Raw genomic sequence first — 27180 nt, 5'->3', positions numbered from 1 at the left:
ATGGCAAATAAAAATTTACTGATTTATTTAAGTTTTACTTCTAATTGCTTATGTTACCTGCAATCTCTAGGAAAGTATAGAAAACATCTTAGGTGGATTGTTGTATTTTAATTTCCTTCCTAAACTATTTTTGCTCTAAAGAAGCTTTCTAGTCAGCTAGGCTAGGTGAAAATACCTCAGCATATTTTAGAAACATGTAAGATTTTTGAAGACTTGGACAATCCACTTTCAATTTCCATTTCAGAAAGAAAAGTATGTTATTAAGCTGCGTTAGATTTTATTACTGTACCTAGAAGCCCCCATGATTGTTGCTATCTTCTATAACCATAATCACATCCTCTGTTAAGCACATTGGCTACAAGCATACTTTACAGTTCTCTGTCCACAGCTACTGTCTCCACGTCCTTTCATTTAAGATTGATTTTTTTTTCTGATCTTCCTAAAATATTTGGCATCACGTTTTCTTTGGCTTTCCTCATTTTCTCTGACCATCTGGTGATATCCAATTGATTGCAGACTCTGCTGGATGTTGCTCACTCATGCGGAGCACATGTCCAGTAAAACCCATTCTTCATTTTGACATCTCAGAGTGTCTTCAGGAATTTGTAAAATTTCCTCATTTGTGACATGGTCCCAATATGAGATATATGAAGAATCCTTCCAAGGCAATGTTGAAAAATGTTATCTTATGAATAATTCTTGTAAATTTCCAGGTCTGACTGGCATAGATGATCAGTATGGCATTAAATAATCTGAACTTGATTACTGTGTTTATTGGGCACGTGGTCCATACTGAGCACATTTGACACCTATTTGGCATTTCATATCTGCTTCAGTTCCCCCACATATCCGTATCACCAAGATAGTTGAATTGTTCCATAAATTTTAAGGCCTGTCCTAATGTTATTGGGGTGTTGTATTGAACATTGCCAACTTGCTTCGACTTATCCACTGATTTCTAAGCCCACTTTACCTGCCACTGCTTCAAATGCCAGGGTCATATCTTTCAGCCGTGTCTTAGTGTTTGCTAACAAAGCAATGTCATCAGCAAAATATATTGATAAGTCAATTTGCCTTCTTTAGTCCATGGAATGCCAAAGTCTAATTTATTCATTGCCTTTTTCATGGTATAGTGGTAAAGGTATAGGTTCCCCTTGCACATATGTGCTAGTCGTTCCTGACTTTAGTGGGTGGTGCTCATCTCCGTTTCAAAACCGAAGAGCCAGCACTGTCCGAAGACGTCTCCGTGGTCATGTGGTTGGCAGACTAAATGCCAAAGGCACACAGAACACTTATCTTCCCACCAAAGGTGGTTCCTATTTTTCTACTTGCATTTTTTACATGCTTTCGAACTGCTAGGTTGGCAGAAGTTTTCATGGTATAGTCCATGGTAATCAGAAATATAATGGGGATAGGACACCTGCCTTACTCCAGTATTAAGTAGTCAGGACTGCCATTTTCAATTCTTACACCTAGTGTAAAAGTTTCTAAAGATATTAATATATCTCTATGAATACAGTGTTTGTAGTATGTTCCATGATTCTCTATTGACACACTCAAATGCTTTTTAAAAAAATAGTTAATTGTCATCTGTTTTTGGTATTCCTTACTAATGATATTTCAGTGAAAAGTTCATTGCAATTGCATAAGTGACCTTGTTTGAATCTGGCTTGTACTTCATGTATACCTCCTTCAATCTTGTTTTGGAGTCTTTTAAGTAGGACAGTGCATAGCGATTTTCCAGGGACTGAGAGAAGCATGATATGTCTACAATTATTACTTAGGTTGCTTTAGGCATTTATAATGAGACCGTTCAATTATACTTACCGGTATTAGTTTGCCTAAGGATCAACAAAGTAAGTAGGGGGGGGGGGGGGATGCTAAGATTTTCGATCAAGTTAAGTTGGGTTTTTCTTAGTCAACCTGCATAGGAATGTATTGTGCCATTCTGCTGTCAGTAGTGGGGGGGCTCTTAATTAAAACCTATCTTTCTCTATTAGAGAATCTGTCTATTTTCCGGATTAATTTCCCCGTTTCAGTTTTTGAAACTTAAGCCACGATCTGTGCTACGGGTTAAAAAAATGATACTAGTGGGGGAAATGCTTTGTTTACGATGACTAAGGGGAAAGTGGGAGAAAGGAATCTAAAAAAACCTCGCAGAAAAATCGCGCTGAAAGCGGAGGAGGATGGGCGCCAAATCCTCCTTAATCTATATAGGCAGCGAACTAGCCCCGCGAGGCAGCCGAGAGAAATAGGCGGCTCTACACGTATGAGAGCCACAGCACCGTCTTGCTGTCGATTGGCTGCTCCCCTGGATTTCGAGAGTTCCCAGTGGACAGTTGAGCCTCTCCCCCTTTCGCTGATTGGTCAAAAAAGCGGTGGGAATGCTGCCAGAATCCGCCGGAGTGGGAGGTCGCTGCTGAGTTCGTGATGGCGGCTGTCGGGCTGATCAGGAAGGGCGCCACCAGCTGCTCCAGGCGCTGCTTCCTCGGGGGTCTGTCGTCACTCTGGCGGCGGGGCTGCGCCGGGGTCACGGTAGATGATATGGTGAATGGTTTGAGCGCGGAGCAGCGGCAGGTATACCCGGCAGCTTCTTTTAGCGTTAGAAAACAAGTGTCCTCTGCTTTGCCTCCTTCTTGCAGCCTCCGCCGACTTGCTGCTGAGGTTCCTGACCCCTTGTTCGTGTTGTGTGTTCGCGTAGGGATCCTTTTCCACGAGTGGGACCGGATCTATTCTGGATCCCAGAACTCTGCTCTGGAGCACACGGGAATAAGAATCCCAAAGAGGCGGACGGCGGATCCTGCATGTGCCGGCGATGAGGAACGTTCATCTACCCTGTTGGGTTCATTAAGAAAGCGTTCGCAAATAAAATTAGTCAACATGTGAGAAATGGTTACCATGTTTATAGATTTATTTCTTCAGAAAAAGTTGAATAAGCATGTTATGGAATCTGGTGACTGAAACGCTGGTAACGATCTCTAATCTAGATGGCCTTGAAGGTGTAGATCTTGTCCTCGAAGGATACAGTTATTAACATTACTAGTCACAATTCAATTCTGCAGGCTGTTATGCACATTATTAGGTGTTTGCTTGATATTTAAAGAAATTTGAATTGAGCACTGGGGAACAATGCAAGACTATGAAACTGTGGACCTTACTGTCGGCAGATGGGTTGATGAATACCAGTTTAAATTTTTAAAAAGACTAAACAAATGCAAAAAATAATTAAAAGGCAAATTATTGAGCAATAAATCAGAATAGTTTCCAGACTGAACTACAAAGAAATGTTATAAAAAGTCAAGTAATAAATAACAGTTTTGATATATAAAACAGATATGCTTTTGTTGATAGGTCATACACACTTTTTCTGATTTTAAAAGGCTCTTTTCCTGTTTGTTCTTTCAGTTTAAAAACATCCAAGGAATGTTGATATACCTTTTAAGGAAAAGAAGTTGAAATTTACAGATTTGTTTTATTCTTCATTGCAAAAGTAGTTTTTTTCTGATTTGTGCCTGGCAATAGAAAGCCAGTTTGATGTAATGGTTAAGGCATCAGACTGGAAATCAAGTGACTGGAGGTTCTGCCTTAAGCATAAAGCCAGCTGGATGATCTTTGGCCAGTTATTCCCTGACCACTCTAGGAAGAAAATAAACAACTTCTGAAATCTTGTTAAGAAAAGTCCAGGGACTTGACCAGGCAGTCACAAGTAATCAATAGTGACTTGAGTTGAAGCCACCAAAACAAACACAAATCCCACCACTAACTATAGCCCTTGCAACAGATAAAATTGCAAGGTAAAAGACAAAATGTCTTCAGATTATTATTATTTTTTTAAATCTGTCTCTAGGGCTGATTACTTTTATTCTGACTTTAGGCCACCCATCAAAATGTAAGGTATTTTAAAACAAACAAATATTTTTAAGAAAACATCATGTGACAAAAACATACATGGAGTGACCAGTAAAATAAATAAAAGATTGTTGTAAATTACTACATTTCAAAATGAGTTTTTGGAATAGATTCTGTTGCTTATATGAACGACCTATATAGCAGAGATGAATTTTATAACTACAAGACAATTTGAATTGTCATTGTTTATATTCTAAATTCATTTTTGATAGTAGAATCTATGAGTGACATTCAAAATGAGCAAGGTTATTCAATGGAACTTTTGGTGGGCATGTGGGCAGCGATGATACATACGTGTTGAGTTATTGCTGGGCTATAATGTGACATTGGTTTGATTTAATGTATTGTCTGAGCCCAGCATTGTGGTTTGTAAAACATAGTTTATGGCTTAGCCAGAATTGTTTTATTAATTAAAGATGATGTAATTACACAGTGTAATCTGCACATCAGTCAAAGGGCATCGCAGGGTATTATAACTTATCAAGTAGCCTACTTTGAGCCAGATTTGAGACGTGGTTTGTGTAATAACTAAGTCTGACAAGCTGCACCATTTCATTTTAGCACATGGCATTTTTTTTTTCTTTTGTGGAAATATCTTTGACTGCAAAGGTAAAAATAATAGATTTTTGAATTTAAAAACGTTTGGGGTATGCCCAAATTACAGATTTTTGTAATTGGTGGTACGAAATCTTATTTTACAATGTATTTATGTGCTTAAACATATTAGGCATTGAACAATAAATCAAATTTATCATATGAAGTATTTGTTTTGCAATCAGTGCTATTATGGATATGTTTAAAACTGCATGGCATTTAGATATAAAATATTCCAGCTGGGTATCTGTAATGTACTACAGTGAAAAACAGCTGCCACATATGGATCTTTTGAAGAACTAGCAACTTCATATGCAGAATTATTTATGTATTTGGCTTTTATGCTGCTTCAGTCTACAGTCTCCAAGCAACTAACAAATGACTGTTTTCGTAATTAATTCTAAAGCATAACAGATAATAGAATAGTCAACAATAAACAAACCACTACAAAATCAATAATACAAATACAAAGTAGTCACTGTTAACCACCAGTTCATTTTGAAAACAACAATTCCATATTCAACTGCGTCCAAAAGCCCAACAGAAGAACCAGGTCTTAACAGCCCTATAAAATTCTGAGTTGCGAATATCCATGTGCCTAGGGGTAAGCTGCTGTATGTGAGTTATTTTCACTCTGTATCCATTTGTTATCTGACTTGCAGTGAATGTTGCTTCTCTCCTTGGTTAATGGAAACTAATAAAGAAGAAAAACAACTTGGAATTAAGGAGAAACTTCATAACAGTGAGGACAATTAACCAGTACACAGATTGCCTTCAGAAATTTTAGGTTTCATTACTGGAGGTTTTTAAGAAAAAACAGGACAACTACCTATCTGAAATGGTATAGGGTCTCCTGCTTGAGCAGGTAGTTGGATTAGAAGACCTTCAAGGTCCCTTCCAGCTCTATTCTGATTGATTGATTGATTGATGAAGACAAATGTTCCTCTTAGCAGACTTGAGCTATGTCTTCACATGGCTATCTCTAGAATAGATCTGTAACTCTGTTGATCTTGTTGGTTTGCGTTTTTTCTAACTAGAATAGAATAGAATTCTTTATTGGCCAACAAAGAATTTGTCTTTGGTGCATATGCTCTCAGTGTAGGTAAAGAAAAATAAAATACATTAATCAAGAATCATAGCATACAAGCATACAACACTTGTATTGATAGTCATAGGTTACTAATAATCAAATCATACTAGGAAACAAATAAAATAATATACGTAAATTGTAAAGATACAAGGCTATCTCTATTATCTTCTTGGTTTGCGGTGATTTTTTTTTTAAGAAAACATTTAAAACAGATTGCTTACTTTGTTTGACTTTGTTTCACTTTGTTATCTTCATTACTATGATGCATTGATTGGTTATGTTGATTGCTAAAAATCTCTCCTTGGTTTAATCAAGCATAAAAAATAGATTATAATCTATACTGTAAGAACTTACTGATAATAAGCACTTACCTACTTAACCACTAAGTATTATGAAAGGCAGGTTTGAATTATATTCAACGTATCGGTGAATAAATGCTTTGACAAGCATTTGTCTTCTTTTGATTCTATTTACTGTAATAAGAGAAAAATACCAACAATATGGTGATGAAAAGACAATATGAACATAGGTAGTCCGTGACTTACAACCATTCGTTTAGTGACTGTTCAAAGTTATAATTACACTGAAAAAAGTGACTTGTGACTTGTTTTCACAGTTACAATGATTTCAGCATCCCCATGGTCAAATTAAATGATCAAAATTTGTATGCTTGGCAACTGGCATGTATTTATGACAGTTGCAGTGTCCCAAGGTCATGTGATCACCTTCCCAGCTAGCTTCCGACAAGCAATGGGAGAAGCCATATTCACTTTAATGACCGCATGATTCATTTAACAGCTATAGTGATTCACCTAACAATTGCAGTTAAAAAAAAAGCCATGAAGTGGAATAAAACTTGCTTAACAAATGCCTTGCTTTGCAATGGAAATTTTGGGCTCAATTTTGGTTGTATGTCGAGGACTACCTGTATCAAGTATTATTAACAACCTGATCTAAATTAACAAATAATGGTATAAGCATCCACATATAACAAAAGGGGGGGTCATGAAAATTTATATCGTAGTTGAAACAACTTCAGAAAACCTAGCCAGTTTGTTCATAAAATCTTATTCCTTTGTCCACTAGCCAAAGAAAGTAAGATTTAGTTAAATGTTGACAAAGCACACCGCAACAACCCTCTACTGCAAATTAGATAAAAATAATCAAGGATGGACAACCCAGTGCCCTCTGCTAGTTAACTCAGGGTAGATGGGAATTAAGATCTAAAACATGTGAAAACCAGGGGTGTTCTATATACTTGATTTCACATGTACTGTACCAGTTGTCAACATTGTTGGGCTGAGCCATGCTGTTGAGCTCTTCAGAATCTCTATTGAGTCTAAATCATAAACAGTTACTATTGGAATTGCATAGATTCTGTGATGCTTAAGGTACCTGCTGGGAGACCTAGCCTGTATGCTTTTTCTCTTTTAATTGAAAACAGTCCAGAATCTTTAGGGACTCGGGCAGTCTGGTTATTAAATAAAGTACATAAAAAATTGTCTTTACCTGTTGCGACTTTTTTGGAAGGGGGGTGCTTCCTGATGCTGGATTTTCCTTATGTCAAAAGTAGCCAGCCTTGGGGAATACTAGAATATTAGCAATAGCTCTCTAACATAATTTATTCATTAGACTATTACTCTGTATCCTAAGAACAGATTAGAAGAAAAATAATTTCTCCTGTTGTACCTATGACAACATTCCTGAATCCATGGAGTTGAATCCTAAGGAATACTGTGGACAATAATAGAGCTTATATGGTGTTGTCTTGTAGTAAGCTTGTAGTAAACAAATGCAGTACTGAACGCTCTACTAAGACTGAATCATAAGATCAATATCCAGATTTCCTTCAGAGGAAATTCAGGTAACTACTCAGGGACAAACCCATCCCCCAAGGGATTGTGCAAGGAAACATAGAATTTGGGAATAATAGCAAACTGATTAGAACTATGAAATCATACCCTAACACAGATGTGCAGGTCCCACTGGGATTATTGCTATTCATCACTTTTTTTTCTTAATGACACAAATTCATTTCATTTGTTAAATAATAAAACTGTCCTTGTTTCAATTCACTCAAGTACAAAGGAGAAGCCTCCTACTCAGCTGATAATTATGTTGTATTGCAAACAAGATTTTTTTTAATGTTAAGCAGAAAAGGAAATTAACAATGTTGGTTTCTAATATGCATTTTTCATTGTATTTTGGACAGCTTAGGCAAACTATGACCAAATTCTGTCAGGAACACTTAGCTCCAAAGGCTCAAGAAATTGATCGGGATAACGAATTCAAAGATATGAGGGTAAGTGCTTTCAATAGCCATGCATCTGACACAGTGATACAGCCAGTATTTCCTTAACCTAATGGCCTTCAGGAAGATTTCACAATTCCTATTATCCCTTATTGGCCAGCAAAGCATCAACTAGGAAAAAATAGTTGATTAAATTTTTAGAATGTAAATGTACATACCATAAATAGACAAATACTGTAGAATCAAGTAAGTTGTTATGAAATATTACTTGTTAGAAAGGATGAATTTAATTAAATGCCTAAGTAAAGTGTTTCTTGTAAACTTCTTGTAAACGGTGTGTCATAGTCTGAAAAAATATGGTGTTATTTGATATAGTAGGTTTATGCTTCCTAATATGCATTGGGCTATATTTTTATCGCCTTCCATCCTTCCGAGGTCAATAAACTGAGGATCCAGATTGTTAGAGGCAATATGCTGACTCTATAAAACCGCTTAGAGAGGGCTGTAAAGAACACTGAAGTGGGATATGAGTATCTCAGGGGTGAAATCTACTTACCTTCGCTACCAGTTTGCAAATGTGAGCACACATGGTCTTTTAGTGACCGTTCAAAGTTATAACAGCACTAAAAATAGTGACTTATGACTGTTTTTCACACTTATGACAATAGTCCCATAGTCACATGACTATTCCCATAGTCACATGATCAGAATTCGAATGTTTGACAACTGACTCCTATTTATGACGGTTGCAGTGTCCCGGAGCATGTGATCACCAATTTGTGACCTTCTTACAAGCACAATCAATAGGGAAATCAGATTCATTGATTCACTTAACACCTGTGGCATGAAAGATCATAAAATGGGGCAGATTTCCCTTAGCAACAAAAATTTGGGGCTCAATTGTGGTCATAGGTTGAGGACTACCTGTACTTAAGAGCCAGTGCAGTGTAGCAGTTAAGAAGATGGATTTGGACCATGGAGTCCCTTGTCCATCTTCATCCCCTGTCATGAATCATTCGTATTGTCTTTGTTCCATCTGCCTCACAGGGTGGTTGTTGCACAATAAAAAATGAAATGGCTATGAAAACCACTTTGAGCTCCTGGAGAAAAGGCGAAGTCATAATCATCATCATTCACAAAAGCTGTAAAGCATACCTGTTTCTGCAGCAGCATCTCTGAAGCTCCACTATTTCTATTTTAACAGTGTTTAGAATGTTGTTTTTTTCAAGCACAGACTGGAGGAAGGACTAACCTTCCATGACTCTGTATGTTGACAGTCTTGCTCAGATCATTGTGGCTAATGCTGTTTGCAAAGATAGGGGTGTGGGTATAAAGCAGCCAGGTGCTGAGATTATGACCCAAAAGGAGGACATCTGAGCTGTGGTGGGGCAGTGGTTTGATTGCAGTACTGCAGGCTACTTCTACTGAGTGCAATTTGGCAGTTCGAATCTCATCAGGCTCAAGGAGATGGATAAAATGAGGACTCAGATTGTTGGTGGAAATATGCTGACTCTGTAAACTGCTTAGAGAGTAAAGCACGGTGAAGCGATTTATATATCTAAGTGCTAGGGCTATAGTGCTATTGCTATCTAGCAAACTTCATTTGGTTCCACTTTTCTGTGATGATATATCAAGTGTGATTCCTGGGCAAGTACTCCATCACGTTTCATGTTAAATTGGGCAAACTCAGTCAGAATTAGTAAGCTATATACCAATATTGTAAAAACTTTAGCATTCCACATGCTTGCAAATTAATTATTTGCAGTCCAAAAGGGACTAGGGAAATGACTTTTTAGAGTTTTCCCTTCTAAACCTTTGGCTATAAGCCACTACTGATTAACCTGGAAAGTAACAATTCAGCAAATAAATTCTAAACCTGAAATATAATCTTACAAGTCACTTCATATTAAAATGATCTTTCAATGCAGAGATTCTACTAACTCAATGATAAACAATGTCAGTTTCAAAATTTAATTAATTGATCTCACTGCATGGAAAATCTCATTTTTTTTTTTATCTTAGTGAGCTAATGATTACCTACACAATGATGATAAACTGTTAATTTAGACTTGTACCAGATGGAACAGCAAATGAACCTTTCTTCAGCTGACCAATCCTTTGTTTGTAATGTTGGGCAATAGATATTTTACCCAGCATTTTATATTGATAGGGAGATTAAACTGGGATACTTAAGAACATTGTAAAACCTGAGTAGCCTTACATTAGGCCAAAATCTTGCTTATAGGTTTGTTCCACTCTTTGTAGGAATTCTGGAAGAAACTTGGGGACCTAGGAGTTCTGGGAGTAACAGTTCCAGGTACGTACATGCATTCAGCATTGAACAAGCCGTTGTGGCCTATGGAATTGCAATATGTGGCGATATGGATATTTTGGGCTTGGGGCAATTAGTACTATTTCTAGGCTAATTAGTCTAATGATAAACTTTTCTACCATTCCACCCCCACCCACCCCCAATTCCTTCTAGTTGAATATGGTGGATCAGGAATGGGCTATCTGGACCATGTACTGATATTAGAAGAAATATCTCGGGCTTCGGCAGCTGTTGCATTAAGCTACGGTGCTCATTCAAATCTGTGCATCAATCAGTTGGTGAGGAATGGCAACGAAATGCAAAAAGAGAAATATCTACCCAAGGTTTGTAGAAATAAGCCAATTCCATAGTAGAACAAAAGCATGCAACAATTCGATATTCAGATAGCCCCTACTTACAACACTTCCGTTAATGACCATTGAACGTTACAACGGCATTGAAAAAAGTGACTTATGACCGTTTTTCACATTTACAACCGTTGCAACATCCCCATGGTCACCTAATCAAAATTCAGATGCTTGGCAGCTGACTCATATTTATGACGGCCACAATGTCCCAGGGTCAAGTGATCTCAAGGTTTTGAGACCTTCTGACAAGCAAAAGTCCACGGGGAAGCCCGATTCACTTAACAACCTTGTTATTAACTTACAGCTGCAGTGATTCACTTAACAGCTGTGGCAAGAGAAGTTGTAAAATGGGGCAAAATTCACTTAACAAATGTCTCACTTAACAACAGAAATTTTGGGCTCTATTGTTGTCATAAGTCAAGGGCTACCTGTATTCATTTTGTTTTAGAATACAGCAAGTAACATTATTTTGCCTCAGTTGTTTTACTTAATCTTTATGAAATGTATTTTGTTTATGTATTGTAGGAATTTTTTTAAAAAAAACATTTGGACTAAAAACCATCTTCAACTTTCATGTCTGATTTGTCACTGCAAATTAATGAGAAATAAAGCAAACAATCTTATATCTGCAAATGATATTTACCAAGTCCCTGAAGGTTTGAGAGAGAGCCTGTTTAACACTGAAGTTAGGATAAGTATCTTACATATTTAGGCAGCAGATCTACACATACTTGCCCAGGAATAAGCTCCCGTGAATTTATTAAGGCTTAATTTTGAGTGAACATCTACAGGCGAGTTCTTTCATACATGCGCTGCAGTTGAACTAAATTGCAGCACATATGTGAAGGAGAACAAAGCTGCAAAATTCAGAGTTTTAAGTGCATCTCATCTGGTTGTCTCTGAAGACTGATTTTATAGATCTGTTGGTCACTTGCAAATGATCCCATCACAGAGCAAGTTCAGTTGGTGCTTCGTATTTTATGTTATCACTTTTCACTTTGAAGGGAGCCTTTGCCATGAACTCAGTTTATATAACCAATTGTCAGTCTTTACGTGGGGTCCAAGTTTATGTGAGCTTGTTCTGTATGCTTCTCCAGAAGCAGAAACTAGTATTTTTTTCCTGTAATGATGAAACATACACTGCAGGCCTCTGTAGCCCTCCCTCAGTTGCTTTAAAGCAAGCTAAATGGTGAGCCACGGTGGCACAGTGGTTAGAGGGCAGTAACCGCAATCTTCTTCTGCTGACTGCTGTCTGTCTGCAGTTTGGCAGATCAAATCCCACCAGGTTCAGGGTTGACTCAGCCTTCCATCCTTCCAAGGTGGGTAAAATGAGGACCCAAATTGTTGGGGGCAGTATGCCAACTCTATAATCCGTTTAGAGACGGCTGTAAAGCACTGTAAAGTGATATATAAGTCTAATTGTTACTGCTATTCACTTTGCAATGCTTTCAAGTAGACTTGTCACACAAGGTATTTGACTGGGCTACCTCCACCTATGTTTCCTGCCATGGCTAGCCTATGGTGCAATGATGAAGAGAAGATATTTGATATCCACAGGAGGCATCTGAAGACTTGAAAGAGCACGTTTCCAAAGCCCTTGGAAGCCTTTTTCTGTTGTGTAAGGCCATCAAGAAATAATAATAATACAAGCCTTCTGCTAAGTTATTTCATCTTTTCATTCATACTCTGGCACTGAAAGTTATTTATTTTCTCTTTTATCATGATAAATTTTCCATATGAGTGTATTTTTTAAAACAATATTTTACATCCTAAGATGGTCTCCAGATGGTGTCTTTAAAAAATGAAGAATCTGGAACCTAATTTTTTTTTAAGTGAGGAAGAATACAGTGCCAATCAAAAAGTTCTTCTGACTTTTACTCTTTCATGATTACTCAGTAACTTAATGATAGTCTGTTGTAGCTTCTGAGTCAGGGCTGCCAAATTCCCAGCCCATGGATCAAATGCATCATGTGCTGGCCACGCCCAATTTAGCAAAGGGGGGAAAAGTCCCAATATGTCATTTCACACAGCTATGATGACGTGAGTTTGATACCCCTGTTTTGGGTGATGCAGCCCCATATAGAACCAGTTGCAGTAATCCAAGTGTGAGAACAGTAAAGTTAATTAATGAGGTCTTTGGTCAACAATGCAACTTTTTAGAGACCAAAGATCTTGCTTGGTTTTGAAATATATGTCAAGAACCTTTAGTCTTATATATGGCAGTTGTGTTTTTTGTTGTCAATATGTGAATATAGATGAGGGTTTTCTCTTACTTTTATTGTTTTTTGCTCTTTAAAGTGTAAACTATCTTAAGAGTCCCTTTGGAAGGGACTCTTCCAAAGGTAGCTTCTAAATAAAATCAATAAAAGGTGAGAGCACAACAAAAACTGGATTTGATTTTATTTAGTTTCTAACTTAACCTTAAAATTTCTCCTAACAAATTAAGCATTTCCATTTGGTGGCAACTTTGAAGAAGCCCCTAAGAATATGCCTTAGATGTTACATGCCCTTCTGCTGGCTCTTTGTGATCTGGTTCTGTAGCTTTCAGTCTGATCAGCTGCAATTACAACATGAAATTGAATCTAGTCTTTGCAACGAGGGTCTTGTCCCAAAGGTGCTTTTTCAAGAGGCAACTGGGTTTTCTTGTTTTTCTTAAAAGACGTTTTGCTTCTCATCCAAGAAGCTTCTTCAGCTCTGGCTGGATGGTGGGGAATGGGAGGATTTGCATTCCTTGCAGACAGCTGGTTATTTGCATTCTTTTAGAGAGTCATTGAGGCCACTTGGAGGTTTGTCTGTGTCCTCAGAGTCACCTGAGTAATGCAATTAAAAAAAAACAAGCAAGTCCAGTTGCCTCTTGAAAAAGTACCTTTGAGACAACCATGACCTTAAGAATCTCCATAGACAACGAAGGTCTACTACCTGTCTTCCATTGTGCTTATGCATCTATGAAAATATCCATGCAGTTCTGAAGTAGTTACAAGATGTTCTCCTTCTTAATTCATCAGAAAGGGCAGTTTGCAGCTCTAATATGTATGCTACCTACAGGAGACCTTGAAAAAGATGACAGTTTTTCCTCCTTATTTAGAGAATAAAAGAATTGATTTCTGATATGAAGAGGTTTTTGACTTGATTAGTCTCCTATTCTTACCCCTCAGTCCGCGTCACTGATATTGCAGTCAGAACAGTGCAATCACTGCCCAATTGATGCAAAATGAAATATCTTCCATTTGCACCATTACATTTTTCACTTAGAGTAGGGATATTCTAATTTTTTTAAATCATCTTTCCCCAAGTAGTACCCATTATTGCAAGATAGGATTTCGTTTTAAAAAAACAACTTTGCATTAAATAGGCGAGTGCCAGAGCTGATGAATAGTATTTTAAATACAAACTAAATAAGGAAGAATGACAGTTTCCATATGGCAGACTTGGTGATATTTTAAAATAATGCTCTGACAGTTAAAATTTCATAGTTGTTTTTGATTTATTAAAATCTGGGCTGGAACATTAAGGGAGAACCCAATTTCTGCATTCTGATTCCATAAGGTAATTTTTCCTTATTCTGTTCTACCCTTTCTCCAATTACTGAAATTATTTTCACCCATAATGCTATTAAAATGGGTAAATTATATGGTTCATCCATTTCATTCTTCTTAAGAAATGTACAAGTTTACCCAAGCACCTCTCTGTCTTAAATTGAAAGGCTGAAGTAGTATTAATCTGCAGAGTGTAATTGTATTACTTCATTACAGTGTACTGAATGAGCTTGGAAAAAGAATAGATATAAATATGAAAATATCAGGAAGGGAAAGAACAGAAAACAAGGAAATGAGAGGGCTGTTGTGCCAGGGTGGCAAAACTGAATCTTATCTACAATTCTATTGTGAGAGTTAAGGACTATTGCCGTTTTAACATATGGGCTGAGATTTTGACATCTTGTTCCAGAGCCATGGCTCCTGTCAGATTTTCAAACTCTTGTTTTCAACCATCTGATCATTTCTCAAGTGTACATCCATTTGGTCCTGTTTTCAAAAGGCAATCAGGGAGAAGACATAATGCAAAGCTACTAATACTTTTGTCTTGGTACCATTCTCCTAGCTGTAAAGTCCATTCCAATGTTTCATTACTCATTTGTTATAACAGAACTACAGTATATTTTCTTGTTTGGGGTGATGTTGTACGATGTCATTTGTAAAATTATTTGGAGAATTCTGGAGAAAACTTGCTATTTGCAGTCCCCCAAAGCATGAAAACCAGATTTTTGTGAACTTTTTATCAATAAATAAAAAATAGTAATGATAGCAGCAAAATAGACTTCTTTTTCATCTTATCCTCCCAGTTGATTAGTGGAGAGCATATTGGAGCATTAGCAATGAGTGAATCCAATGCTGGTTCTGATGTTGTCTCCATGAAGCTGAGGGCAGACAAAAAAGGTAAAAAAATTATTGCGTATATATGGAAAAAAATGTTGGTAAAAGGAATCTAATTTAACCTCCCGGACGTCCACTTTAACACATCAAGCTTTTCTAGATATTCTTTTATGTCCACACATTAACCTATATTAGTTCTGATGTATTTCTGAGCAATTCCCATGCCAAAAGGCTGGAGAACAAATAATGCTGCTGCAAAGCACAGGTGAGCAAAAAAAGGCTGATGAGCTGCCAGAGATGTGAATACAACAGTTCTGTCTAAAGCCACTGCTTTCAGGCTAAACGTAGCTCACAATGTGTTATCCAGTGTGGCTCCTTAATGTCCTATCCTCAGTTTCTCTATTTCCATTGCTGATCACTGCCAATCAACCGGCATCCAAGGTTATTGATTGTGAGTGGGAAAATGTGTCCATGATTTCCCCTTTCGGCAACTCTCCCCTTGTACCTGTTGCATTCGGTTTAAATAGCCCTATCAAGTTTCTAGCTTTAGGTACAAAGTAGACAAAGCCAGGAAACCCTCATTGCCAATGTAGAATTCCATATGTCCTTTTCTGGATTCAACCACACACACACACCCATCTCCCAGTATTGGGCCATCATTGCAGTGATGTAGAAGGAGTGGTGTGGTGGCCTAGAGGTGGAGCTCTCACCTCACAATCAGGAGGCTGTGAGTTTGATCCTAGGTAGAGGCAGATATTTCTCTCTCTAGGCACACAGAGAATATATCTACTGAGCAAAACTCCTCATTGGCGACAGGAAGGGCATCCGGCCACACTGCTAGCTCCATTCAGTTGCCCAGACTCCACCTCGCAAGGGATTATGGGGGTCGTTAAAAGTAGATGATGATTGCAGTGGTGTAGAAGGATTGTCTAGTTGAAGTTTATATAGACACAGCTTTGAAAGATGTTGCATCCATCCAGGTGTATAATATTGATATATAAAATAATTTCTGCGTCTTTCTGATATTCACATTTGCTTTTTCTTGCTTCAGATTTAAGGGTTGGGTTTATTGGCAGCCATGGGGAACACAGAGAACACGAGGTTCTGATTGTTTCAACCACTTGAGGCAAAAATTGTGTGGAGCAGAGTTGTGAGGTGAAAAATAAAATATTGAATGGAGGTATGATTGAATCATAGCTTCATACTGTTTGAGATGCACTGACCTGTGGGCCAATCCTTCTAGCTGACTAATCCTTTGAAGAATGTGTTGTTTGCGTAGGACAACTCTGCTCCTTTTTTTCAAGGAAACTAGCTGATTATGGAAAGAGCCAGCTCCAGAGCTAAGTTATATATCTATATCTAACTATAAAAAAGATCTCATGGACATAGACATAAAAGCAAACAGATATCCAGAATTTGAGAAGAAACATTTATGGGAATTTCAATTGTCTTGGGAAGTATGAGACTTTCTGGAAATACATTGACTGTGAGTGTTTTGTGAACCAGACAATCAGTTCATCTTTCCTTTCCAGGGGATTATTTTGTTCTAAACGGGAACAAATTTTGGATTACAAATGGGCCAGATGCTGATGTTCTAATTGTTTACGCTAAAACAGACCCCAACGCTGTTCCAACTTCTCACGGTATAACAGCATTCATTGTGGAAAAGGTATGTTTCCAAGGTTGTAAAAATGCTTGTTTTCTTGTTCCACGTAAACTATTTTACACATATTTATGGATATCATGTACTTTCAACTAGATGTGAAAGAACTTATTTGTTAGAAAATAAAACAAGCCTTGCTCCTCAATTGAAACAACATTGATTCCAAAATAGAGGTCAGCAGTTCCATCTTCTGTGGCCAATGTTGCATAAGAAACTGAAAAGATCAGACATTCTGCTGGCTTTCCTTGAGTGTTCTGAGCAACAGTGTTAACTTTGGCAGAGATAGAGTTGCCTCTGTCCATATGGTCAGAAGAGTTCCATAAAAACAGCTCTAAACTGGCAAGATTAGGACCTTAAAATAATAATTTACCTTGTGATGCTTAACTTCAGTGAGCTCAAGGAAGTTCTTCTCTGAGTTTCTGAACTGGAACAACATATACTACGTGATGATGTGGGAAAAGGTATAAACCTATTTGATGGCATTCTTATTTTAAAATAATTTTACGGTCATTCCCATGTCCATCTGCGTAAATGAAAAACTATCTTGCCACATCTGGTAGCAAAAGTTAGAGGGATTGAGCCATTATGATTTTCTGTATGCATATTCATAATTAGTGAATCACGTGAAGCCTCAACTATATATTGTAAACAGTTTAATAACTAGTAAGAAAAAAATTAAATCAATAACCATCCCCACCAAAATATTTTAAATGTTTAGCAGTTGCAAAACAATTACAGTTTAAGGAGCACAGAGTAAATATGGAAACTCAGTTCTACCAAACTAATATAAGGCTATATAAATAGAATATGCCATACCCATAAAGCCACTTGATTGTACATAGGCTGAGTCTGTAGTTTCACATTTTTTGAAGAAGTTGTTAAATTTTTGGAATAATTATATTTGGAGATTTAATTGTTGTCACCTCTATAAATGTGGAAAAGAAGAAAACAGATTTCATGTTCTTACAAATATTCTGTGGTTCACATTTTTTTAATATAGTAAAGATCCAGCATTGAATGAGTAGAAGGCAAGTTTATTGAATGGAACATCAGAAATCAGGAAACTGGAGCAAGATACCTTCATTTCATATCAGACCCATGAACCTAGTTTCAAATCTTTCAGAAAAAAAATTAAGTGGGGACAGGCTGTTATGCAGAATAAAAGGAAAAATTCTGCTATATGAACTGTCTTCTGGCATAGGGTTGGATTTCACTCACTAGTAAACCATTTACAGCCATTGTAAAACATTTAATGAAAATCTGACAGATTAACTCCCTGCCAAATAAAGGAATAATTGCTGTTTTTCATTCAAATTATATAACAACCCTAATTTATTTAGAATCTATGTTACCTTGGGGTTTGGAGCAAGAGTGACACAAACTCAAACTTAAAATTTCTTTTGGCTTTACGTTAAGAACTGGGTACTTGTATGTTGATCTGTGGTCTCTGATTTGCTATCTCTGTAGGTGTTAGACCTCTTTCTTTACCATGTTGCCATTAATATACTTTGCATGAGTCATCTCTGTGATTAGCTCCTATTCAGTACAGACTATTCAGTTGGAAGCTTTAAGAATTGTGTTTTAGTCTAGCTTCTAAATTTCTATCTCCTTTCTTCAGAATATGCCTGGTTTTAGCACAGCACAAAAACTGGATAAACTGGGAATGAGAGGGTCAAATACCTGTGAATTAATCTTTGAGGATTGTAAAATTCCTGGTGAGTAACACAGGAGCTGTGCTACTTTCAGCTGTAATGACAACTCCCCTGTTTCTCTCTCCTCAGGTTTCTCTTTCTGAATGTTAAATTAAATATTTTTTAAAATTGAAAAATCAAGTCAAAAATAGTTTCTCTATACTTAGCCTCTTTTTTTCTTCTGAATCTCATTTTGCTTCCATCATTTCCCTTCTCCTCCTCTTTTTTCTAGTAACAATGGTTTGTTTAAACAGACTCCATTTTCTGGACATATTACTTACCCAGCAATGATTTATTGACCTTTACGATAACAATGCACAATCTACAGCAGGGTGTCAAACTCACGGCCCACAGGCCAGATGCATCATATGCTGGCCCCGCCCTCACCCGGTTTAGTAAAGAGTGAAAGTCCTGATACAGCACGTGATGATGCCGTGACAACTCAAGTTTGGTACACCTGATATACAGGGTATTTCTCAACTTTGGCCACTTTAAGATGTCTGGATGTCCTAGAATTCCTCAGCCAATTTGCTGATTGGGGAATTCTGAGAGTTGAAGTCCAGACATGTTAAGCAGCCACAGTTCTCAAATGCTGCCTACAATTTATTTATGGCCATTCTAGTAGTTCTGTCTCCTGATTTCCATAGCAGTCCTGCCTATTCCTATTCCATTTCCTTATCCTCTAATTCATCCATGTAGACATAAAATTTATTTGTCATGGGTCTTGTCTCCATCTACCTGATGAAATGTGGAGTAAGTTTTAAAAGTATTAATAATTAAGGTGCTCCTGTCATCTTTATGTTAAAAACATTCAATAGAAACCTTCGTGGTTAACATCACCCATTTTATCTTGATGAGTATTCAGCATAGGGTTCAAGATTGTAACTTCCTATATTAGATTTCAGGAGAATGAAATAAACATTCATTCATGTGGATCATTTTTCCACACACACACGCACATTTGCTCACTGTACATGTTGTTAATAAGGAACTGTAGGAGAGGCCATCTTTATACTCTTAAAAATGGCACCTTATTTTTCAGATTTTATTGTCAGTAAAGTAGATTCCTGGCTTCCATCTTTTTAGGTACAATTGAGAATTTGTCATTTCTTTTTTGTAAAAAATAGATTCCATTTTCTCAGCTCAGTGGAAAACAGCAGTACTACTAAATGCCAGTATTCTTGTTAATCTTCCCTGATCTCCAGGGTCACTTCCATTGTTGTCCAACATTGACCTGTTCCAGTAATTTTCTGAGCTTTTAGAGTTCTTTCACTTGGATCAAAATGTATTTTAGAAATACAACTCTGTCATGCATGGCTTTGTGTCACATATACTCTAGTGGGTGTAACACAGGCTCCTTTGAGCTCCATAAACAGCCACAGAATTATATGTTTAGGCCATATAGCAAAGGCCAAAAGCAGATTCAGACAGCTCATCTTGTATTCTGCTGGAGGTATATTTATTCAAAGTTATTCTCTGAGATTCACTCAGGGAATTAAGACACTGCTCTTTTTATATATTTCACAAAGAATGCACCCACTCCATGTAATTGCATTATCTACAGTTTGCAACTTTTTTTTTACTTATACGAGGTGGGGGGGTGGCATTTAAATTAGGCAAACAGCACACACATGTATATGTGTGTGTGTGTATGTATGTATATATGAATGATGTATATGTATATATATATATAATATACATATACATCATATATATATACATACATACATACATACATATCATACATATACATATATATATACATCATACATATATATATATACACTACATACGTACGTACGTATGTATGTATGTATGTATGTATGTATGTATGTATATATATATGCTGGTCTTGTTGGATTCGGGTCTTTTCCCGTGTAAGATTGAGATTGTCTTGGCAACGTTTCGAAGATGGCGAGTGGGACTTCGCTGAATATATATAGAATAACATCAATTGCTGAGCCTTGTGTTTGATTCCACAGTTGTATATCAGCATAAACAATGGGTAAAGGTACATTTCCTTTACTATTGCTGCTTTCTTTGGTATGTTTTTAAAACCAGTTTGTTAGTACTCTAGTTTTTAATATTGGAACTGATTGGTGTCAAATTAGATACAACAGGTTTCCATTATTGATAATTTATTTATAATTTGATTTTATCACCATGACACTGAGATCAAACCTTAAGTTGTGCATATTTAATTATTTTTTGTCAAGATATGTAAGAAAGTGGGTTTGTAACAGTACTTTTTCTTTGTTACTAAACAATAGTATTGGTTAAAAATGTAATTCTCTCTATATCATATACTGCTGTGTATATGGTGCATTTCTTTATCTGAACCAGTGTTGAAGTTATATACCGTAAGTAACCAACTTCCCTTTGTCTCTTAAAGCTAAGAATGTATTGGGACAATTAAGTAAAGGAGTCTATGTGTTGATGAGTGGCTTGGATCTAGAGAGACTCGTTCTGTGTGGTGGACCACTGGGGTAAATATGAGTTTATTTTATTATTCTGGGAACATTGTGATACTTCATCAGTTCTCTCAGCTGGTGGTGATAATTACTTATGTAAAGTATTATTCACATGAGAAATTATTCCTGCATTTCAATTAATCTTCTTACTTGCTTTTCTTACATTAAGTTTCCTTATCTTTAAAATTATTTTTAAGCAACCTGTTTATACTAATCCACAGTTGCTCCCCCTCCTCACAATTGTCCCAGGAGCAAAGGGGCCTTCAAGATTTGCTTTGAGGTGATTTATTCAAAGCAATGACTTGCTAGTGTAGTTGTTCTTTTTGCTATTAAGACCCATGAAAACAGTGGCTGAGATAATTGTACCATTACTGGTTATTGCCCACCTGTCAGCATAGAATGTATGTCTTTGTAATAATTTGAGGGGAAGTTCAGTTCATGAATTGCCCATAAATAGTGTCCATTACTTTTTAAGGAGACTGACAATATTGAAGGGTTGCATTTTACATTTTTTAAAAATAAAAAATATTCTGAGGGATACAGAACAGTATGAAGTAATGAAATGATCATCAGCAGAGTGAGTTTCCACCAAAATGACATTGTCATTTCCAAGTATTATTTTTAAAGGTTTGAATAAAGAGACTTGTGCCGTTATGTTACTGTTTGATTTGAAAGAAAAATCTTTCTGCCAAATGATTAGCCTCTTTTTTGCTGAACTTTGGCAGCATAATCTGAACACCAAAATAAGGGTGTTCAGGGAAGAGGATACCAGAGCGACAGCAGGCAGTAAGATATTAAAAGTGATGTTTAAACTTTTTAAAAATACAGCTGCACAATACAGAGCACTGTTTCCAGTGCTTGATATCTTTATGCTTTCAAAGAACCCTGCATAAGACACCATAACACAGCATTTGGGTCAAATTTGAATAAGATAAGCTTAATCCAATTTATTCTTATCTGCAGAGTAATGCAGCCTACCATCATTTCTTGCTGCCTAACCAGCGAATCATAAGACAGTAATACTGCAGTTCAGCATTCCATGAGTAGAATGAAAACCACAAGAGACCAAGTCTTCTAATGAACCATTATATAGAGAGGCTGGAAGCTATCACTCCCCCCTCCTCCACCTTGCCCCCCAGCATTTGTTTTGTCTCATTTTTGAAAAATTACTTTGTGTTGCATTTTTCCAAGTTTGCATAATAGTTTTACGAATAAAATGAGTTTTTAATGATGCTTACTTAGCAGATAGAGACATATTCTTTGGTTCCAACTTCATGATCTTTTTTAATTACTTGAAATATTTTATATTAAGTTTCAATGATAAAAATGTTAATTATTTGAAATCAAATATCATTATTAAGATTCCCTTCATCCTTCCCAACACACACGTTTCTATCCCCCTAATTTCTGTTTTCAATTCCCCTAATTTATCCTGAGGAAATTGAGTGTTTGCTAATTTGATACATTATTAGCTAATTATAGGAAAGAAGGGTCATGCTATCTAGTCAAATAACTGTACATTTTAATCTTTTGTTTTATAATCTGATTCAGAAGACTTTCCCAACATGAGCTACTTGCTTTTCTTTTTTAATTTTAATGAGGTAAAGGTTATCCTAATACCTCCGTCCTGTTACAATCACTACACTCTCAACATGGACCAACACAGTTTTGCATACTTACAATTCTTCCTTTTCCAAAATATACTATTTTACTGAAATGCTTAAGTGGGTATAGTAGGTTCAAGGCATTTCTTAATATTTGGTCAATTTCTTTTAATCACTTTCTACTGCTTGTCTGTCTAGTTTTTCTTAATGCCCTTTTAGTTTCATGGTTTTCTGGATTCACTATGTTTTTCATTGAATTTTTATGGGCCACCTTTTCAGAGATATGCTATACATTCATAAAATCAATTTTAGTGCGTTTGTTTCCCTTGCAGAATCATGCAGTCAGTGCTAGACCATGCTGTTCCCTATCTGCATATCAGGGAAGCATTTGGGCAGAAAATTGGCCACTTCCAGGTAAGCATAATGAAAGTGACACCAATTAACTTTCAGGGAAGAATTCAATAGTTGGCTAGTATCTGATCATCAATAAGAACTGTATTAAATAGATTTTGGATTAATTGGCTTTTAATTGTTTCTACCCTAGTTATGTTGATATTTGCATTCTAAGAGACAAAATTGTATAACCATTGTACTTTCCCCCTTACTTCAATTGCTGGGTGATTCAGAGTGAGAGAATATGGCATTTTACTACTAGAATATCGACATATTCTTAAAATTGAAATTTAGTATCCTTGGGAAGCAACTTTTGGATTAGATTTGCTCATTATATTGCTTCCACACACTCACTACTCAGGATAGCTGGGAATTGGGGACCATGTGAATTTAACAAACAAATAACTATTTTAGTTTGCAGCTCCCTTTTAGAGAACAAGTAGGATTTGGATTGTCAAAGTACTTTGGCAGTATAAAGGCTACTGTGATTCAAGGGATGTTAGATTTCATCCAATTACTGTTATCACCATTTTCATCCAGTAATAACTGTTCTTCCAGTGACATTTCACTAAGGCTTGCTAATCCAACACAAGTAGTTCTTGCTTCTATTTCACTTTGTACTTTGATTTGTGGACAGCAGCAGAAATATATATTACTTATGTCTTCTCTATACCAATAATGAAACATATTTTTAACTCTTTTGTCTTTACTGCTATTATAAGTCTGACTATAGCGATATTCAGGAATGGAAGCCAATATAATACAGGTTTTTAGACATAACATTTGAAAATAACTTCAAACATTTTGCTTTTTTCACCTTTTTATGCTGCTGTGTATATAGTTGATGCAGAGTAAAATGGCTGATATGTACACCCGATTGATGGCATGCCGGCAGTATGTATATAATGTAGCAAAGGCATGTGATCAAGGACACATCAATGCAAAGGTGAGTTTGCAGGAGAATATGGTGGTGCTGTTTTAATTTTATTTTTATTTTAGCTTTTCTATTCTATTCTTTTCTATTTAGCACTGAAACTGAAAAACAATAAAAGCACACAAAGCATAAAACTCATAACTCTGCAACTTATCAAAAAATCAGATTTTTTTGGAAAAAATAAAGATAAAAGAATTTAATGTTTGATTCAGTAATTACTAAATGGATTATCTGTTCAAAATAATAACCACTTTTACCCATCCAAATCACATACTGAATTTCCCAGACTGTGAGCCTACTTATAAAATATTTTTAATTTCCACACAGCTTCTTCTGTATTTTGTTTTGCCAGGAGTATGTTAAGATTTAGTACTACTGGAAATTCAGACACAAAAAGTATAACATATTTTAACTATTCTGCTTTTCAATTTAACTGCTAGAATATGTTTTCACCTATCTACAAAAGATTTATTTGTAGTATAGCATAAGAAGTCACTGCAGTAAGTTTAGTGTCCTTTAAAACAGTGTTTTTCAACCACTGTGCCGCGGCACACTAGTGTGCCGTGACATAGTGTAAGGTGTGCCGTGGGAAAAACACCTTATATATAGTCAATATAGGCACAGAGTTAAATTTTTTTAACATTTTCTAATGGTGGTGTGCCTCGTGATTTTTTTCATGAAAAAAGTGTGCCTTTGCACAAAAAGGTTGAAAAACACTGCTTTAAAAGACACTAACCATGGTATAAACAACATGGCTATTCCCTTGCTCAAAACCTGCTACAGCTTGTTGCCTTGCTCCTCATGACTACCTGGAGCACTTGTGGCCAATCTTCCATCCTGTATTTATTCGGAAAGCTTTGGGCTCTCTGGATAAAGTTCCACTGGAATAAGTGGATGACTTTGAGAAAACGGGGAAAGAGATGCTCCCTAGGAAACAATCAGAAGAGACAGGCAGAAGCCCTCAGTGGCTTTAACAGTCAGAAAAGGAAACTTAGGAAGGACCTGCCCTAATGTGTCAAACAGTTAAAAGCAGCGGTGGGAAGTCTATACTTTGAAACTTACAAAATTTTCTTAATGTAGCCTTGCAATGAAGTATATTTAGTTCATTTTGTGTTTCCTGTCTCGTTTATCTGGGATGGCTGGCTACTCACTGGCTGTTTGTTTTTTTGTCTTAGTCATTGATTTCATTTTTCACAGAGCTGTCTTTTATCTGCCATTTCTTTTTTGGGGGGGAAATTCAGCTCTATGACAATTTTTTTCATAAGAAAACAATAAATTTTGCTATAATGATTATACCATATTTAAATGTATAATGGGACATGGAAATAAATACGCAATTCTGCCGGGTTATTTTTCAAATTAGAATTGCTTCACATCCTTCTATTTCAGTACAAGTGATCTTGTCTTCTTCTTCAGGACTGTGCAGGTGTAATCCTCTATTCTGCAGAATGTGCTACTCAAGTTGCTTTGGATGGAATCCAATGTTTGGGTAAGAGCCAAAATAGCTGACTGTTCCACTAGGAGACCAACTAATTAAAAGTTTGCATATCATTATATAGCTACTTCCATCTCAGCTTTACTGATTGCCACTATATCTTATAATTTCATTTTCTTTTCAAGTGAATTTAATGTTAATTAGCATGCAAGGTTTCTTTGCGTATGAATACAGTAGTAGTAGTAGTAGTAGTAGTAGTAGTAGTAGTAGTAGTAGTAGTAGTAGTATTTAGGATTTAATCTTCTATTTACCAGTCCCACAGTTTGAGATTGGTAAAAACTTAACAGTTCAAGTCCTAACCAATGACCTAAGAGCTATTAAGGTAGCATCTGATTATATAAATATATACAAAGATATATAATATACAAAGATGATAGATGATAGATAGATAGATAGATAGATAGATAGATAGATGATAGATAGATAGATAGATAGATAGATAGATAGATAGATAGATAGATAGATAGATAGATAGATAGATAGATACACAAATATATCTCTGTGTGTGTGCATGTGCGTATGTATGTATCCTGCCTTTATTATTTTTACAAACAACTCAAGGCAGCAAATATACCCAACACACCTTCCTCCTCTTATTTTTGCCACAACAACAATCTGGTGAGGTGAGTTAGATTGAGAGAAAGTGACTGGCCCAAGGTTTGGCTTTTGTGGCTAAGGCGGAAGTAGAACTCATGGTCTTCCACTTTCTAACCTGATGCCTTAACTACTAGATCAAACTGCTTCTCTTTTAACCCTCCAGCAGGATTTCTGTCCCTCATTTAACATTTAGCTCTTTTCCTTTCATTTCAGGGGGAAATGGCTACATCAATGATTATCCCATGGGACGTTTTTTGCGTGATGCTAAATTGTATGAAATTGGGGCAGGGACAAGTGAGATTCGCAGAATAATAATTGGTCGGTCATTTAATGCTGCATTTCTTTAATAAGACTGTTGTAAAGAAGACTTGAACTTCAAACCAGGATGCCTTTTGCTTCCAAATCTTTAACCATGCACAACTGTTGTTCTGCACCTGGATACTAGGATATCCACGCTATTTATCCTTTTTAAAATTATTATGCTGCTAAATTTAAGAACATGTGAGTGTTAACAGTTACAGTGGAACAAAATAGGCAGTTCAAGTAGAAGATGTGAATAGCTGCTATCAAGCCTTATTGTAGAAGATTGAGATTTCATCCAGTTTGAAACGTTGCCTGTGCGAAAATCACTGAACTACATTTTTCCACCTGACATGTCACTTTTATGAATGGAAATAGTGGAGTTCTAATGCATCCTGTTTTCAAAAATGTTATCAGAATGCATGGAGACCTTTGATTACCTGGTTTTGTGAAATTTTAGGTCTATTTGAATATTAAAGAGGCTATTATTAAAACATTGTTAAAATGTGAGGTATGTATTTCTGTGTATTCTGTCTCAGTATTAACTGAAGTATATTACCACCACATGAACCTTGCAGTTATTGATACACTGCCATTTCATGTTTGATTTGTGTCAGAGTGTCACTATCACTCCAGGAGCAATTAAAATATTAGGCAGCTGCTTCACTGAGAGATTGTTGGTTCTCTTGAAAATTTCCCCTTGATTAACACAGGATATATTGCAAGTAGGAAAAGGACCAAATGTTTTATGCTATGCCAGAGTTTCTGTGGAACAGGCAAGAAAAATCTATATTAAACTCTAGAAGGTGTTGCAAAAATTCCATGACAACACAGCCAGTCTGACCAGAGGGGGGGCGGGGGGACTGGTAATTCCTTTTCCAAATTCAGGAGTCGTCTTTGACCGAAACCAGCAGCACAGAGTATACCTTTTGAAAAAAATACCCGTATCCAATTTTTCCTTCTTAACTAAGTTGTAAATAAAAAAGACTGTTGCTTCTATTTTTGATTGCAGTGCAATCCACACAATTGAATTAATTCTACATTCCAGAAATCAGTGCCTGACTTAAAAATGCATTTGAGAATCTCAATGGAAAAATTATATATTTCCCAGTCTGCATATAGGATTCCTGAAAATGTTA

The 27180-nt window shown here is 36.4% G+C and overlaps 1 protein-coding gene across 1 annotated transcript; it reads left to right on the top strand.

The window, feature by feature from the left end:
- The first annotated feature begins 2396 nt into the window (after nucleotides 1-2396).
- On the top strand, nucleotides 2397-26949 carry IVD (isovaleryl-CoA dehydrogenase). The gene is made up of 12 exons (XM_032229686.1): nucleotides 2397-2577; nucleotides 7806-7895; nucleotides 10110-10161; nucleotides 10330-10499; nucleotides 14863-14956; nucleotides 16426-16562; nucleotides 18175-18271; nucleotides 20640-20733; nucleotides 22655-22736; nucleotides 23557-23661; nucleotides 25066-25138; nucleotides 25955-26949. The coding sequence occupies exons 1-12, from the start codon at nucleotides 2431-2433 to the stop codon at nucleotides 26086-26088; spliced, it is 1275 nt and encodes a 424-aa protein (XP_032085577.1). The 5' UTR covers nucleotides 2397-2430; the 3' UTR covers nucleotides 26089-26949.
- The last annotated feature ends 231 nt before the right edge of the window (nucleotides 26950-27180 follow it).

The sequence above is a fragment of the Thamnophis elegans genome, chromosome 1, assembly GCF_009769535.1.
Source record: "Thamnophis elegans isolate rThaEle1 chromosome 1, rThaEle1.pri, whole genome shotgun sequence".
In the NCBI taxonomy this organism is placed as follows: domain Eukaryota; kingdom Metazoa; phylum Chordata; class Lepidosauria; order Squamata; family Colubridae; genus Thamnophis; species Thamnophis elegans.
Note: the sequence above shows the minus strand (reverse complement) of the source record. Positions and strands in the feature narration are given on the sequence as shown.